A 14,004-nucleotide genomic window follows, 5' to 3' on the forward strand; every position below is an offset into this window, starting at 1 on the left:
CCTACATGTGGAGACACTCCCCCCCCCCCCCCCCCCCCCCTCTTTTTCCTAGAAGCTAGGGATAAATATTTAAGATTTCTTTCTTTGAATGCTTTTACAAAGGACTAAACTTGCTCGCCTATGGTAGTATAGTTAGACCTGATATGGGGCAAGTGGATGGTAAGGCAAAGAGCTGTCAGTAATACTGCCGTGAAAACAAACTGTTTTGTTTTCTAAACCTGCAGGGTGAAAACTGTGGTCTATGCTCAGTTTCCTGTGGTCTTGGTATAGGCAGCTGAGGCACAAAAATAAATGGGACTTTCAAGCTTAAGCATTTATTGAAGGCTTAATCTACTGTAATCTCACTTTAATAGTGAGAATTTACTAATTTGCACTTTTTGTAAACAGGCAGAACAACTGTGATGTGGCTTGGGAGCACAAGCAGATTCTGTGCAGATACCTTACCAGTCTCTGTGCCAAAGTGCTCAGAGGGGTGGATTTAAGAAAGGAACACCATCCCTTGGGCAGAGCACTGCAGCATCCCCAGCTACTAGAGCAGAGACTAAGGCAGGGAGGGAGGGTGAAGAAGACTTCATGTGCCGCAGTGGCACTGTAACAACTGAGCTATCGGTGGTTGGTTCTCTTCAGTTCCATCCCATGCATGTATAGCATTAAAATAACAAGTAGTTCTTCTTACTTTTGTGAAACCTTTGGGGTTTCCCCCTTTCTGGTCAATTCTGCATACATATGCTTTTATTTCTGTCCCTGCTATACCTCCATAGGAACTAAGCGGCACTTTTTTGAGGCAGAACACATACTGCCTGCACTTCTACATCTGCATTTCCTTTCTCCATTTAGAGGTAAGGTCTGATACTTCTTCGGAATGGTCTCAAAGGCAGCTTAGTGCTGGCTGCTGCACTTAATAGTTACAATGAAACTACATTGAATCCTTGGTAGTGTATTGATTCAACCTGCTGATTTGGCAAAGACAGATACCTTGTCCCACTTTCTTGTGGCGAACTGTGTCCAATTCTGGGCTCACCAGTTGAGGAAAGACAGGGAACTGCTGCAGAGGGGCCAGCAGAGGGCCACAGAGATGATGGGGGGAGTGGGGCATCTCCCTGGTGAGGAAAGGCTGAGGGAGCCGGGCCTGTTCAGCCTGGAGAAGAGAAGGCTGAGAGGGATCTTACCAATGTACACAAATATCTTAAGGGCGAGTGTCGGGGGGATGGGGCCGGGCTCTTTTCAGCAGTGCCCAGTGACAGGACAAGGGGCAATGGGCACAAACTGCAACACAAGAAGTTCCTCCTGAATACGGGGAAGCACTTCTTCACCCTGAGGGTGACAGCGCTGGGACAGGCTGCCCAGGGAGGCTGTGGGGTCTCCTTCTCTGGAGACATTAAAAACCCTCCTGGATGTGATTCTGTGCAACCTGCTGTAGGTGAACCTGCTTTAGCAGGGGGTTGTTGGACCGGATGATCTCCAGAGGTCCCTTCCAACCCCGAGCATTCTGTGATCTTGGGAGTAATAATTTTCTTTGGGCTCATTTTTGAAGGAAGATCACTTTGATTTGTTAGCATTTCACCTCCTGTGATTGGCCAGCATGCCCACAGAAAGCTGTGCAGCAGCATTCCAAAATGAAGCTAAACAACAAAGCTTCTCCTAAATGCACAGCCCTGCCCCTCACAGGTACCTCAGCAATGCCTGCAAGTGGAGCTTCTCCGGTGGGGGTATTTGCTCCTGGCAAGACTCATAGCATACCCCAGAGAGGTCCTGCAGGAAATAAGCACATACCACATTTGATGGTCAGAACTGAAACAAGGCTTCAGTTTTCAAAAGCTTGTGTTTCACACAGCCTGAAACATGCCTGTCAGTCCACCAAATGGAAGCAAAGTGAATTAAGAGTTTGACAGCCTGCACTTTTTCCTGCCTGCTGCCTTTTCCCTGCAGGGGTTTCTGGGGTCTGTCCTGCCTGTCTCTGGCACAGCAAGCAACAATAGGTACTCTACAATGTGAGCTTTTATCATGGTACAGTGTAATTGAACATGTTACATTTCTTTTCTGTTTCATGGACTCCTAGATATTTGAGCAGCTGTGGTAAACTTTCCTCAGTTAAGTAAGTTTTGCAAATGGAGAGGTTCTTGTCCACTTTTGGCAAGACGAGTCATGAAAAAACAGAAGCAGTAGAAATCTGTGGGGTTGTGTCTTCCCATACCCAGGATCTTGAAAAACAACAATGCACTTAACACCTGAAAGCACATGGGTAGGAGAAGAAAAATCCCCTTGACTGCAATAAAAGCTTTTTGAAAGGACTTGGCAGTTAGGCAGGCATGTTTCTTCTGTCATAACTGAAGCAGCAGTTAAGTCCCCCAGTTCACTTTTTTTTTTTTCTCCTGTCTTACTACTGTTCTCATACTTGTGTTTTTCTCGTGTTTGTGTGAAGGGAAAAGAAAAGAGGCAATCTTGTGAACACCCTTCCCCTTTCCTTTACTTAGACCAACTGTTTTCTCCATTTGCACGCAAAAACCAGTAAGTATTGCACTCTGGTTCAGGTGGCTTCCAGCTTGTGCAAAATGCCAGACAAACACAGAAGGAAAGGAACTCCTTGTGCCAGAAGGCTTCAAGGGAGGCTGACTTCTGATAGATTGAATTCTGAACTGTTAGGTTTTCAGCCTCTAAAAAAGAAAGGTCTGGAAATGTTAGCATCCGTCCTTGTATGACATTTCAAGCTAAAACCCTGTTGCACTTTGCATCTTCTCACTCCTTCTGGCTTGTTTAATAGGATTGTCTAATCTGTCCAGTGAAACTGGGGGACTGTGAGTACCCTAGTGCATGTACTAGATTGTTGGCTGGTAGCAAGCTGAATTGTTATGGCTGCCTGACCCTTCTCATTATAAGACGGCATTTCAGCTTCTTGTAACTTTGCTATGGTTGGCAATGTGAGTTAATGTTTTACGTGACTTGTGTGCCTGTGTCAGGCATGCAGAGTGAACCGACACCTTCCTGTCAGCCAGTGATGCTGGGCGAAGCTACTTTTCCTGCAGGTACATTGTATTGGCAAGGAGAGAGAAAGGTTTGCTTTGCTCCTCTCTCCTTAAAGGCTGCATTTACCATGCAGTGCCAGAGCTGCACAGTAATACTTTGGCATCATAGTGCACATGTATTGCAGATTCACTCAGGTGACCTCAATTCTGGCATTCTTTTGTTTCTATACTCTTAATGTTGTAGTCCCAGGAGGGTTGTCCTATACAGGGTATAAGTGTCCACAGGTGTGAGTGTAGTACTATAGAGTAATCGTCCTCTGGTTCCTGAGGCAGCAGGGCAGGTGGATGAGGAACCCATCGCTTTGGCAGGGATTTAAAGCAAGGACGTAAGAGTACAAAGACATCACCTCCCACCAGGTCCTCCTGGTGGGAGGTGCTAGTCACTGTACCAAGTATTCGTGTGCCTCCTAGGGAATCAACGAATATGTGGCTTAATTTGCACATCGGTGGAAGAGGAATAATATTTACTATAGATACAGCGTTGTCAGGGGATTGCTGAGATATTACCGCTGAATAGTTTAATGATTGTAAAAACAGGTTGTTTAACTGTAGTCTCTTTTGTGCGCTGCAGTTAGCATGTCTAATAAAACATCAACATTGCTAGTGTTAGAAAACTTGACATATTTGCAGTTTGTAGAGTTTTGTTCTACAAAATCCAAGTTGCCTGTGTTGCTCCTCACACAGCATGTTACCTGTGCTTCCATTCAGTAGCACAGTTCCTTGTATGTGCATTATTAAAAAAAAAAAAAGGAGGGGTGTGGGGAGAAAAAAAGAGAAATGAGTGAGGTATTTAATACAGGTAGGTGAGATATTGAATACAGCTTCAGGGCATGGGAAACCTGTGGAGTTATGGTGTGCTGTATTTAAAATTACATGCTGTGTTACCTGTGTAGTTATTGGTGGGAAGGCTGGCTTTTGCATTATTTCTTATATTTTTATTGTGCATTGTGGAAAGGTTACACTTGGAGCTCGCTTTCCCTGCAAGTACCTAGTGACTTCTGTAACTTGTGCTGGTTTCAGAAGTGGTGCTATTTGTAAGGATGTATATTGCTTTTCCCTTCTTCCTACCTTAATGCACCGGAAGGGAAATAACATCCTAAATCTCAAGAGGCTATGGTGTGCCCTTCTCCCTTTGTTAGCCTAATTCATGCCTCCCTCAACTCAGTGTAAACACTGATTTAAAGGTCCAGGAGGACTAATTGAATTGTGGAAGGAATAGCATTTCTATAGCACAGTTTCAAGTGATTTCCAGCTCATTTCAGATAATCCCATCTTCTCTTTTCCAGCTGTGATAAAATGCAGAAATAAGGAATGAGAGGGAATTTGGCCTTCTCACCTCAGAAACAGGAGTGTCTTTTCTAGTGGGAACAAAAGTCCCATTACTTTGTCTAGGTTACAGTACCTCTTTGCAGGTGGGGGTATAACACAGCACAAATTTCTCACAGATGAAACACTGGGAGTAAGCAATACCAGTAAAATTCAACTTTATTTATCTGTATTTTTAAAAAAAACACAACAGTTTGATAGATGTGTTTCTGATTATTTTCTTTTTATATAATTTTAACCATATTTGCTGAGCATGAAACAAATGGGAGCAATACTCTACACTGGAGTTCTGTACCCTGGGATAGTACAATGTGATTGGATTTGCAGTGTTTATGTTTCCTTTTATAATGTTGTGCTTTGGCACGTAGCTAATCACTTGCTTCTTGCCAAAAAGAAAACAGCAAACAGAAAAATATTAACAGGGAATAAACTTGGTAATCAGTGTTTAGACTTGAAAAACATGTAGTAAGGATGTTAGCCTGCAGTGAAAACATGTGTGGCTGCAGATATCGCTGTACTTTGGGTAAGTAAGTAATTATCTCATACACTCAACTTGGATGGGCATGATGAAGTTTGACTTGGCTATAAGTAGAGACAGCTGGATCTCTCTCAGCTCTGTCTTCATTTGTAATTGGTAACAGAGTTAAGTTTTCAGATGCAGAGAATAGCTCACATCACAGAGGGAAAGATTGCTTAGGAAGAGCTGGGAGGAAAGCCTAGCTAAACTGCTTTATTTTTCAGGTGTCAAAGCAAGCCAAAGAGTTCCTGGAATATGTTTATGAGGAGCCATTGATTGATATCCAGCAGGAAAACCCCATGTTGTACAAGCATGCTGAACCTCTGGCAACTGTTGTCCGCCTGAGACAGCAGCTAAAATCTCTCCGAGCCTATTTGTTCAGCTGCAGAGCAGCAGTGGCTGAAGATCTGCGTAGAAGGTAAGAACCACAAGGATGTAGTTTCCTTGTCACATTGCTTTTCTCTTTTTTTTTTTTTTGTCACAATCTGCTTCTGAAGGTGTGACCTTATTGTGCTTGTATCTTGTGTCTGACTTCCCTGGGCAGCTGGGTTGTCTGCTTCCAGAGAAAATGGTTTTATAGGGTTTGAATACCTGAAATTGTTCTTGGCAACTATTAGCCCAGGGGTCACACGTTGTGGTAAGCATCTTTTATTCTTCCTCAGTCCTCAGGCTTCCTGGCTGTGCGTGAGTATTTTCAGTCAGGTGTAATAACTTATGCTCCCTGCCATGGCATCACAGTGTGGTAGTCACTGTTGGGACCTTTGAAACACCTCACTGTATGGCAAAGCATGAGAGAGGCCAGAGCCACCCACCTGTCCAGCACTTCTGCCCTCTTCTGTGACATGATCTCACACAAAGGCAGGGGCCAGATGTAGTCCACTGGTATGTGACCCAGCATATGATTTATGACACCAGAGCAATTGTGCTCTTGCTCAGCCACTATCCTTTCCATCCATGACATGGCTGCGCTGAGCATTTTGTTTACTGGAAAATACATGATTACAGCACAGCAGAAGATGTTTCATATAAAACAGTAGTTTTATTAAAAATGAACTTCATTTTAAAAGGGCTGTATCTTAAGTCTATCCAGCTGCTGCTGCATTTTTCTAACAAGCTAAAAATGAATAATCTTGAAACCATCAAACCACAGTTGTGACCTTAAAAAAGCCAAGTTACTTGTGTTGTGGATCTCCTCAAGAGAGGGGGAGATGTCTGTGCCCATGCTGTACTGTGAGGTGAGTGGCTTCAGGCAGACGCAGCTGACCTGATGGTAAATGCATCTGTAAGCATTTGTATACCCAAGTTTGTACGTAAGACAAGACTGCAAATAGGAAAGCCTCTGCTTTGAAATTATGAGCTGCCAAAGGGCAAGAAAGCAAGTGGTAACAGTGCCTGTATTTTGAGCATGGTGGTTTTAGGGATGGGGGACCTGAATTCTCTGGGAGGGAGAGGAGGCTTGCACTAGTGCCTTTATCCCAGGTAAGGAGTGAGACAGTATGCTATTTGGTATATAACCTATGTCACTGCTTTGATGAATTACCTCTTAACAACTAAGAGAAGGATACAGCAGCAGGTTTCTGGAGAGCACTACTGAGTTCTTGTGGCAGGGACATTGTGTGTTACTATGAGTTTGTGTCTTACTATCCAGTTCCTGTTATTTGATAGGGCAGGTTACAGCATTTTAAAAACTGGGATTATTTTTCTTCTGTTCTAGAGGATGGTATTATCTTGCAGAGCTTTTTTGCTGTTCAGCTACAATAACTTTTCCTGCGCCATCCTCTTCAATTGCAATAAAACTAGAAGGGGAATAAGGTTTGTGAAGGCTGCTGTTCAGAATAAATGGCAGAAAAGAAATTATGCTTTCTGATTAATGCTGAAGAAAAGAACACCCTGATTAAGATAGACAGGAGGAGGCACAAGACTGAATGGACTTGGGTAAGAAAGTGAAAGAAGAGAGATCAAAGGAGGCCTAAGTAGAGAAATGAATGGACTAGAGACAAAGGATGAGGGAAAGCCAGGAGAAGGAGGAGATTCAAAGAGAGAAGGGATCTCAGGAAATTAAGAGTTAATGAAGAAAACAGGACAAAAGGGGAGCCCCAAAACCTGCTTCCAAAAAGGACAGATGACGAGTGCTGAGAAAATGGAGAGAAGAGAGAATGGAGAAAATTTAGCACAGAAATGTGTGCCATGGTCTTCTCTTGGGGCAGGGAGGAGAGAGGAAAACCTGCCTGTATCAAAATGAAACACCCAGAATGGCAGAAGGGGAAACTGGGAAGTAGTCCAATGGTCCGTTTTCTTATCCATGAGTTCCTTCATACTGTCTTCAAGTAAAGCTCTCTGTGGTGGAGAGGAGGACCCCAGCCGAAGAAGAGTTTGGTTTTGTACTAGGGGAAGGATCTCCAGTTTGGTAGGACTTGTTAAAAGGGCTGTGAAAGCCACTGAAGGAATGTACAAAACACATCTTAGATTCTAGCTCCTTCTTGGTCTGTGAAGGCTCTGTCAGGGTGGGTTTGGTGCTCAGTTGTGCCCTCATATCTCCTCTAAGAAGTCTGCAGAGATGGAAAGGAGGCAAAGTTCTTTTCCCAGGATTTATTCCTTGCTCAAAACAGTCCCAATGGCTTTGTTTTCTGCATCTGTTATCCCCGGTGCAGACATTCACTGTCAATGTGATTGCTTTATAGATCACAGCTGAAAATTAAACAAAGAAAATACGTGATTTAAATTTCCCTTTGGCTCATCACGTGGGCAAGTTACAAAAAAAGGAGGAGTTAAAACAGTACAGTGAGACAGCATTCCTAAATTTAGTACTGTTTGCTAGTTAGAAATGAAAGACTGGGGGAGAGAATCTGGTTATCAGTCCTGCTCTAAAAACATTCTTTTTTCTGCTTGGTCTTTACCTTAGTATGTGAATGACTATTAATCACAAGAAAGTGAACACTGCATCTTGAAGACCTGTCAGACCCATATAAACAGACTGAAACAAACTGTTAATATTGCTGTCTAGGGAGAACTAAAAACAGTCTGATTAATTGTATTGGCACCTTGCTGCCTTTGGGACACTGATAGAGCCTGCCTTATTAGGGAAAAGCAGATCACTCTGAGATTTCTTTTATTAATGCTATTTGCATTATCATCATCTTTAAATCTATACCTTGCCCTTGAACCCAGATCACAAAATGAAGATGGGAATGAAGTTGGAAACTGTTGGTGTCCTCCGGGAAGACAAAACTGTTTACAGTGCTTGCAAGTCACTTTTTCTGAAGAATTCCAGATGGCTATAAACCAGGTTAGCTCAGGATCCAGTTGGCATAAATGTGGAAATGTTATTTATAATGCTTCGTGTGCATGGATTAGGTACTTGGGAACTTTGAAACTTGGCATCTAGCAGAGAACTCAGGGCTGAACCACATTGTGAACTTTGAAGAAGAAAGTGACTAAGTAGAAAGAGAGGAATTAAAAAGGAAGGAAGAAAGGAAAAGAAGTGGAAGAAATCCTGAAAGTAGCTAGAAAGCTTACAATAAAAGTGGTCTTCATCAGTTATAATGATTTATTCTCACCTATTGCTCCACTGGATTCTAAGTTCTTTTTATATTTGCAAGGAACTCCAACACGGCTGGGAGGAGAAATAAGGCCCTCCACCTGTGCGAATCAGCAGCATTCCTCTGCCATTAGCTGAGACTCCAAGCCTGTTGCTGAGCTCCCTGTTTTACCAGGGACCTTGTTACGCCCAATTTGCTGTGGCTGTCACCTCAGTATTGCAACAGACATAATTTGCCTCAGATGTCTTTACTCAACAAGTTCTTGCTTGTTTTGGTTGCCTTGCTTGTGTGGACAGGATTCAGGCAGAAATATACAAGACCAAAACCTAGAGCCAACTTAACATTAGTGCAAGTGGAGCTGTACAGGTCCCACCAAGACCTGCAGATTAGGGATGATGAATGAATGGCACAGACAAGCAGGATGGAGCCAGTAAAACTGATAGCTGGGAAAGAGTGAGAATCTCCAAGTCCATTAAATAATGAGGTTATTCTGTAAATCTGCAAGTTTTATTCTGGTTTTGCTTTTTTCCTTTTATCTCTAGACGTAAGACAGACTAACAGTGTGTCCATATGCCACAGCCTGTTTTCCTCTGTTCTTGTCATGGTTGAAGGCTTTTCAGGTCAAGGAACTGTCAGAATGATTTTTTGAGCAATCTTCAGGCACCTCCATATCTACTCTAGGGTAGGCTAACCCAAGTCAGCCTTGGAACTCTCTCTGGGCTCTCTTCTCTCTCAGCCAGCTATACACCTAAACTTGGAGTTCAGGTGTTGCTAGCTCAGATATTTTAGACAGATGGCAGTGACACAAGGTAAATGTTCTGCAGCACATTCCCCTATACATTAGTGCTCATTGCAGTGCCCTCACTCTTTAAGTAAATCTTCTGAATGGTGGTGAGAAATTATATGGAAAAACTTCCATCTTGTTACTCATCTCTGTTGTCTGCCAGCTCCAGAACAGCAATACATGAATTTTACCCTAGCAAAACACCAGTGCTGCATACATTACTTAGCATCTTACAGGAAGACCAAATTAGAGCTTGCTGTTGCAGCAGGAGGTTGAACGTACACCTCCAGTGCCACAGATGTATGGTCCTGGCTGAGCCTGGCAGTCTGTCAGCATGATGCAAAACAAGCCTGAGGCTGCACCTGGAACACCGTGTTCAGTTTTGGGCTCCTCACTTCAAGAAAGACATTGAGGTGCTGGACCATGTCCAGGGACAGGCAACAAAGCTGGTGAGGGGTCTGGAGCACAAGTCGTATGAGGAGCAGCTGAGGGAACTGGGGTTGTTCAGCCTGGAGAGGAGGAGGCTCAGGGGGAACCTTACTGCTCTCTACAGCTACCTACAAGGAGGTCGTAGGCAGGTGGGGGTCGGTCTCTTCTCCTAAGTAACAAGTGATAGGGGAAGAGGAAACAGCCTCAAGTTACAGCAGGAAATGTTGAGATTGGATACTAGGAAAATTTTTTTCACTGAAAGGGTGTTCAAGCATTGAAACAGCTGCCCAGGAATCCTTGCAATTGCTTAAAAAACACACAGATGTGTTGCTTAGGGACATGGTTTAGTGATGGACCTGGCAGTGCTGGGTTAATGGTTGGACCTGATGTGTCTTTTCCAACCTGAATGATTCTAAGCCCAAATTCAGTTAACGCCGAACAACAGAGTCCTGTCATTGCCTACAGTGTGGGGCCTTAGGCATACCACTTCTGACACAGGAGCAGATGACTTTCAAAATATTTGTGTGGCAATTGGGGAGCCTGTCTAAACACATCACAGGAATCCTGATTGATCTTATGCAATCACTATACCACCAAATACCTCACGTATGTGAAGCTGGGACTATGTCATCTTTCAGACCAAGGACAAGAGAAGGTCATTAAGTCACGCTCAGACTGTCAAAGGAGACTGTTTCCTCCATTTTCTTAGCAATGCGTAGGCCATTTGGAAAGTGGAAAATCCTAAAGTGGGAGAACAAAGACATATCTCGTGAAAGCAGTAGACTGCAAAAAGAAAGTTTAAGCAGGAAAGGAACAGAAGGGTGTGGATTCATAGCACCCAGGGCTCTGAGTTAATGGCAAGACCAAGAGAAGAAGATTTGTTGCACAGGTGATTGGAAAGACTGTGAGAGAGAAACTCATTCAAAGAGGGTATCTGGCTATCCCGAGAGGATCCGGTGTTAAGACCAAACAACAACCTAAAGTGATGAAAGGTGAGAAAATAAATGCAGAGATGGCACGAGCCATTTGTTGTTTTATATAGATGCTGCATGTGTGTAGTCATTGCGGTAGCTGAAATAAAGCATGCCTGTTGATGGGGCTCTTAGAAACAGACCACCTCTTTGCACCAGCTCTTGTGTCTTTTTGAAGAAGTAGCTGTGTATGCAGGGTCCTTGCAAGTTAGCATCTTAAAAAGCGTTTGGCTAAGGCTCTAGGGGATGGAGTTAAGGTGGACTTTGAGCTTTCATTCCAACTAGGGATAACAAACCGAGCTGGAGCAGCAAGACCTGTGCCAGAGCAGCCAGGGTGGAGGCAGTGCTGCTGTCTGTTCAAGCCAAGGGATGGTTAAAAGCACAAGCCAGTGTTCTACCATGGTAAACATCCAGCTGAGGAGCATGCCAGGGTATATACAATACATTTTCCAGAGGACGGGTGGGTCTTTCAGTTCATGTTAGCATTTTCTGGTCTAGGAGCACACTTGCATCTTCTTGTCAAATAGATCAGTAATACTGGACATCTTTCAAAATGGTGGTTTCCATTCACTTTTTGAGACTAGATTGCTTTAAAAAAACATAATGATTTAAAAAGAGGTTCCCATTAGATCTAGACACGATGTTAAATCTGACTTGTGCCATTTTTATCACTGTGTTTTTATATCAGAACTTCCAGCAGCAAACTGCAAGGGTTCAGAAGTGCCTGACAAAAAGACAGCATTTTCTTACTCTTCACTTCAAGTTATAAGCTGTTTTGATTTCAAAATGAAACTGTGTGCCTCTAATTCTCTGCATCCTGCTTTTAGTAACAGCGGTACTTGATTCCTGAGTTTGATATGTAGTAATTCTTGTCTTTCACAATGTTACCGTAACCTTGCTCAAGTAACCACAGAGGAGAGTTAATGTGTACTGCATTTTAGCTGAAAGTTTATGTCCTCGTTCAGGATTGCTGGTGGATGATAAGAGTAACTGTTTTAACATAGGGGTGCTCATGGGGAATTTCATAACAACATGAAACAGTAACTTACCTGGACACGCTTGCTAATAATTCTAGCACTTAATGCGGACTGAGAATATGTGGGAATGTCTGCTCCTAGAACATAACCAGAAGAGTGTTTGTACCTCACGAATGTGAAATGGTTTACAAAAGCTTTTTTAGCCAAACCCATAGAATTAGAAAAAAATCACTAATGTGGTATAATACCACATGAATTAAATAAGTAGCGTTTTGGTTTAATTCGTTAATTTATTACTACTTTTTTGACTTCCAAGTTGTTGGGTTTCCCAAGGCTCAACTTACTCGAGTAACTTACTTCTGCTGGAAAGTTGGGGTTCTCCTCGCCCAACATACTTCTGTTAATTTCCAAGGAAATACAAAATCAAAAGCTTGACTAAAACTATAAGAATGAGCAACACTGGAAAAAATCCTACCTTTCCCCCTCGCCTCTGGTGCTGTTATCTACCTTAAATTAACAGATTCCGTGTCAAATGAATTGCAAGAGAAAACTTAGGAAGAGATGTTATGTACCCTGCTACATATATTTGGGGTAGCTGGCAGTTTGCTGATCCCCCTCCATACTTTTAAAATCAAGTAGTAACTCAGAAAGATGTGAGCTCCTGTCAGTGGGATCAGAGATCCTCTTGCCCTGTGTCTAGGGGGCGGAAAAACTGTGGGAGCAGCAGTAAGCAGCATGCGCTTGCCTTCCAGCTGCTTTAGTTTGCAGCGTGGTGCAGTAGTGTAAAAGTAAATTGGTGGTGGTGTAAGTCACGGTGCCAGGGTATGAACTGTGCCGGTGCCTGGGTACCTGTGGTGCTGTGCCAGCTGTGGGTGTAGCAGCTTCCTCAGAGGGGTGGAGAGGACGTGTGAGTGTGGCTGCGTGTTAGACTGGTGCATCTGCGTCTCCCGTGAGTCAGAGCTCAGTCATACAATTCTCAGCCTGGTCAAACAAGACACTCCTGGCTGGCACATGAAATCGCGGTGCCAGCTTCCCCTCCCCGCTCCCCTCCCGTCCTAGGTTTCAACAGGCGTTTTGGTACAAAAGAGACTTGGTTGTGCCCACCTGCCAGCTAACTTGGTTTCTTTTGATTGCGCTGTAAAAAGAAGAGTTCGCTCTGCTTATCACGTTTGTACTTTGGTTATAGTGTCAGGCTTGGGCAGATTAATTGGTTGTAGCTTTAGCAGAGCTGTCAGGGTATTTAACCCATTGGAGAAAAATTACCTGAGCTGATGATGAACAGGCTTTAAATGCAGAGCAATTACTTAGTGCTAACAAAGCACCATGACTACGCACTTTGTCCACATGCAAAAAGCAAAGTCTTATCGGTGGTTCTGTTTGCAGGAGGACACTAAAAGATAACCTTTGTTTGTGCAAATACTTACTTGATAAGATCACCCGAAAGGGGATGAAATTTCTGGTTCTGTCTTGCCTGAAGGTTATGCTTCAAAGTATCAAACAAAAAGAAATAATAATCACAAACCAAGAATGCTCAGTTCTCTCTTTTAGGTTGACTGAAAGTCTCTGATGGTGAGTTTCTTCCCTGCTTGCACTGATTGCTTTATTTCTAGCACATAACAATAAAGCAATTTAGAGACCTTTAACCAACAGGACTTTGGATTTCATTGTTCACAGGAACTGGCAAAGCTGGAGGGCTGGTTAGCATTGAACTTGGTTTGTTCATTGCAGGCTTAACCCTGACTGGTAGCCAGGGTTTATAGCACAGAAGCCCTGTGACTCACAACTGTTCTGTTTTGCATCGATGTTGAAACTGGTTTGGGAGTTTCCAAACTGTGAAAGCTTAGGAGGTGCTTTTAGTGGACATGCACTCGATACCATTCGCCTCTCAAGGGTCACAGGTCACATTCTGAGGCAGCAGAGGTTTGCGTTTTTCCTGTGATGAGTCTTAACATCTTGTGTTTGACCTCTGTCTAGCTTGCTCCAGGTTTTTTCTGTGTTAAGATCTGACTGAAAGGACACTGTTTATTGAATGGTTTTAATAGAACAACTTTAAATAAAAAATCCAATTTGTTGTAACGCATCAATTGAAATATTTACAAAACTGACGTCTTTCATTTTGCTTTCAAATAACTTATTAGAGATTTCCCATTTGGTGTTTGTAAAGGACCTTTATATCAAGGGAAAAATAAAATGCAAGCAGATGTTTTGGTCTTTTTGGATTAAGGCCTTCTATTAACCCAAGCACGCTCAAAGATCCATCTCGTGCAGAAAGTAAATATGTGTTTTCTAGTGAAATGTTTCTAAGTGTAGTTGTCTTAACCTGTTCTGTGGTCTGTGTCAGATTTGTAGGTATGACTGTGATTTTAGGTTGATTTGGTTGCCACGTAGTACTTCTTTGTCTGGACACTAACGCAACGGCATGGTGTTTGTGTGAGCCC

General features: G+C 43.1%; 1 protein-coding gene across 5 annotated transcripts in view; it reads left to right on the top strand.

The window, feature by feature from the left end:
• Window positions 1–14,004, top strand: part of PLEKHM3 (pleckstrin homology domain containing M3) — a 120,916-nt gene that overhangs the window by 44,403 nt on the left and 62,509 nt on the right. For all 5 annotated transcript variants that reach the window (XR_008823717.1, XM_056350391.1, XM_056350390.1 and 2 more), the window contains one exon: window positions 5,091–5,284. Coding sequence is in view for 4 of the 5 variants with exons in the window: in XM_056350391.1 (XP_056206366.1) it covers window positions 5,091–5,284 (194 nt within the window). In the remaining variant the exon portion in view is untranslated. The remainder of the gene's footprint in view (window positions 1–5,090; window positions 5,285–14,004) is intronic.

This window comes from Falco biarmicus, chromosome 8, assembly GCF_023638135.1.
Source record: "Falco biarmicus isolate bFalBia1 chromosome 8, bFalBia1.pri, whole genome shotgun sequence".
NCBI lineage: Eukaryota > Metazoa > Chordata > Aves > Falconiformes > Falconidae > Falco > Falco biarmicus.